At 38.7% G+C, this 2,323-nt stretch overlaps 1 protein-coding gene across 4 annotated transcripts in view; it reads left to right on the forward strand.

Moving 5' to 3' along the window:
- Positions 1 to 2,323, forward strand: part of LOC115235424 — a 67,387-nt gene that overhangs the window by 40,005 nt on the left and 25,059 nt on the right. For all 4 annotated transcript variants that reach the window (XM_029807216.1, XM_029807217.1, XM_029807215.1 and 1 more), the window contains 2 exons: positions 1 to 17; positions 805 to 870. In XM_029807216.1, coding sequence (XP_029663076.1) covers positions 1 to 17; positions 805 to 870 — 83 coding nt within the window. The remainder of the gene's footprint in view (positions 18 to 804; positions 871 to 2,323) is intronic.

Raw genomic sequence — 2,323 nt, forward strand, 5'->3', positions numbered from 1 at the left:
AGCAGGAAACCACCGAGGTGAGATAAAGCGTGCGACGCGAGAGCGTGCTTTTTCCTCGCGGTATCGGCGTTAGTGCGTTAGTTTCGATCCATAGCCGTCTAGTATCGCCTCGCGCGTTACGATAAGTGCTAGTTAGAGTGCGATATCACCATCGATATCGTCAACGATTCATTGTATATCCTTGAGAGCCGCGCTACTTATCTCGATATCATTCTCCAATCTTTTTTTTTTCGGAGTGATGATGTAACACAAGCGATATATCGAAGTGGAACACGCGAGTGTTGTGTACAAATAGTGTGTAATTTTTCTATCAAGATGAATCGCGATACAAGTCGCCCGAAATCCGTGCGGAAGATGCTTAATCGGGTGTTGCTTGTGTCCTCGATCGTGTCAACCTTGAGGAGCAGAATCGGGGTAAGAAGAGGAAGAGTAATTTTTTCGTAAGAAGAGAGTAAACTCCTCCGTGAACTTTCTCCGTTCGCCAAAAAATCTCGCCGCTGCCGCGGTGACAGTCTGTCATCGACTTTCATTCCTTACGTCATGCTTAAGTCTTTCGCGCGCGGTAAAAGTACATGCGCGTATACATACATGCATGCATATTCCAGCTGGTAAAATAATGCGCGAGTAATTTACCGGTATCTCGCTCGGAAATTCGAGACGCGTTTATGATTCGCTCGCCGCATCGAGATTACTCGCTGACATTACTCATCGGGATCGAATGAAGCGCTTCGCTTTAACATATGATATTCCCATCGTGGTATATCATAGTGAATTAATTATATAGAGATCGTTCTCCATTTTTAGAACCGCTTCGCCGTGTTTGATAAACATGGAGAGAGGAGCAGCGCGGAGGAGTGTCAGCAGGCAAAGGTGAGTGCACGTCTCTTCACCTATATTACGTATATTCTTTATCGTTTTCGCCATTCGTCTCACTGCATATTATAAAAAGAAAGGAAAGGAAAAGAGGTATCCTCCAGATATTGACTAATGAGTGTCGTAAATCAATCGGCGATCGATAAATCAATTGAATTTCTGCAACAGGCGAATCCGATAAAGATCCATTAATCTCTTCTACTTTACGGAATAATCTTTTGTATATGCGCTGCCAACGAATCGAAACGTGGGAACGATCGCTTGCGTTGATTTCGAGATATGACTCGCGTGCAGTCGAGTCGCATTATCACCTCGGATGCGGGTGCACTCGGTTTATAACGGGAATTTTTTAAGGTCGTCGCTCGACCGAAAAAGACATAACGTCCGCGCGTGCGCGCGGAATTGTGTCTACTTTTATTCAACACGTGGAATACACGCAGGATGTCTTCATTATAAAGTCTGTCGTAAAAAAAAATATCGCGGCATAGAAAAGCGGGGCATGTCGTATAGTCATTAAAATTTTCAGAAAGGTAGGAGTGCACGCTTTCATGATCATAATTCCCGACTTTACGAGGAAGAAAAATGTGAATCCGTCAATAATAAAAACTGTTAATAGGAAGCTCTTTGCGGTTAGTGCGTGGCTGCATTGATATTCCGTTCATTGTCTAGCGTTCCGATAAAGCCAAACTGAACTTGTCGTTATTATCGTATTGTGCGTTTAAAATTTTCTTTATATAATATCTTTTAAATGTTGTATATTTTATCATTGTTATTTTTTACTTGACATGAATACATGTCACATGATTTACAACTACTTTACCTTCGTATCGTTTTCCAAATGATCGGAGTATAATAATTTTATAGTTGATATATGAAAATTACATTTTTGAAATTTTCATAAAATTTCCTCGATAATAAAAACTGATTATTACATCTTGGGCAATATTGTTATATCAAAATTACAATAAAATGATTAGTGTTTTGGCCTATTTGTGTGCGGAGATTAATTTGAACCGCAAATTATTAATAACATTAATAATTTGCTCTAATAATAATTAATAATAATAATTAATAAGTAATTAATATGATAAATGATTATTATGATTTAATAATTAATAATCACGTTTATATTATCATTTTTACTATATTACTATTATTTGACCATTGATAACTCTTTAAAAGATTTTATTTTCCAACAATGGAGAAGCAAATGTAATTTTATTCTTTTAAAGAACTTTTAAAGAACGAAAAATGACTAAACGCGCAATGAATATGTAAGGGGGAATAATGATTATATTCTGGGAAATCCAAGTTTACCATCGTGTCTAACGGGAGATATTTTTGGATCGTGACACGTTTACGGATTTGTCGACACACAAGAGCGAGCGTCCTGCAAAATATAAGACAATGAGAGCAGGGAGAAGGGTGGGGGGGGGGGGGGGGATGTGGG

Source organism: Formica exsecta, unplaced genomic scaffold (genome assembly GCF_003651465.1).
Source record: "Formica exsecta isolate Colony F162 unplaced genomic scaffold, ASM365146v1 scaffold222, whole genome shotgun sequence".
NCBI lineage: Eukaryota > Metazoa > Arthropoda > Insecta > Hymenoptera > Formicidae > Formica > Formica exsecta.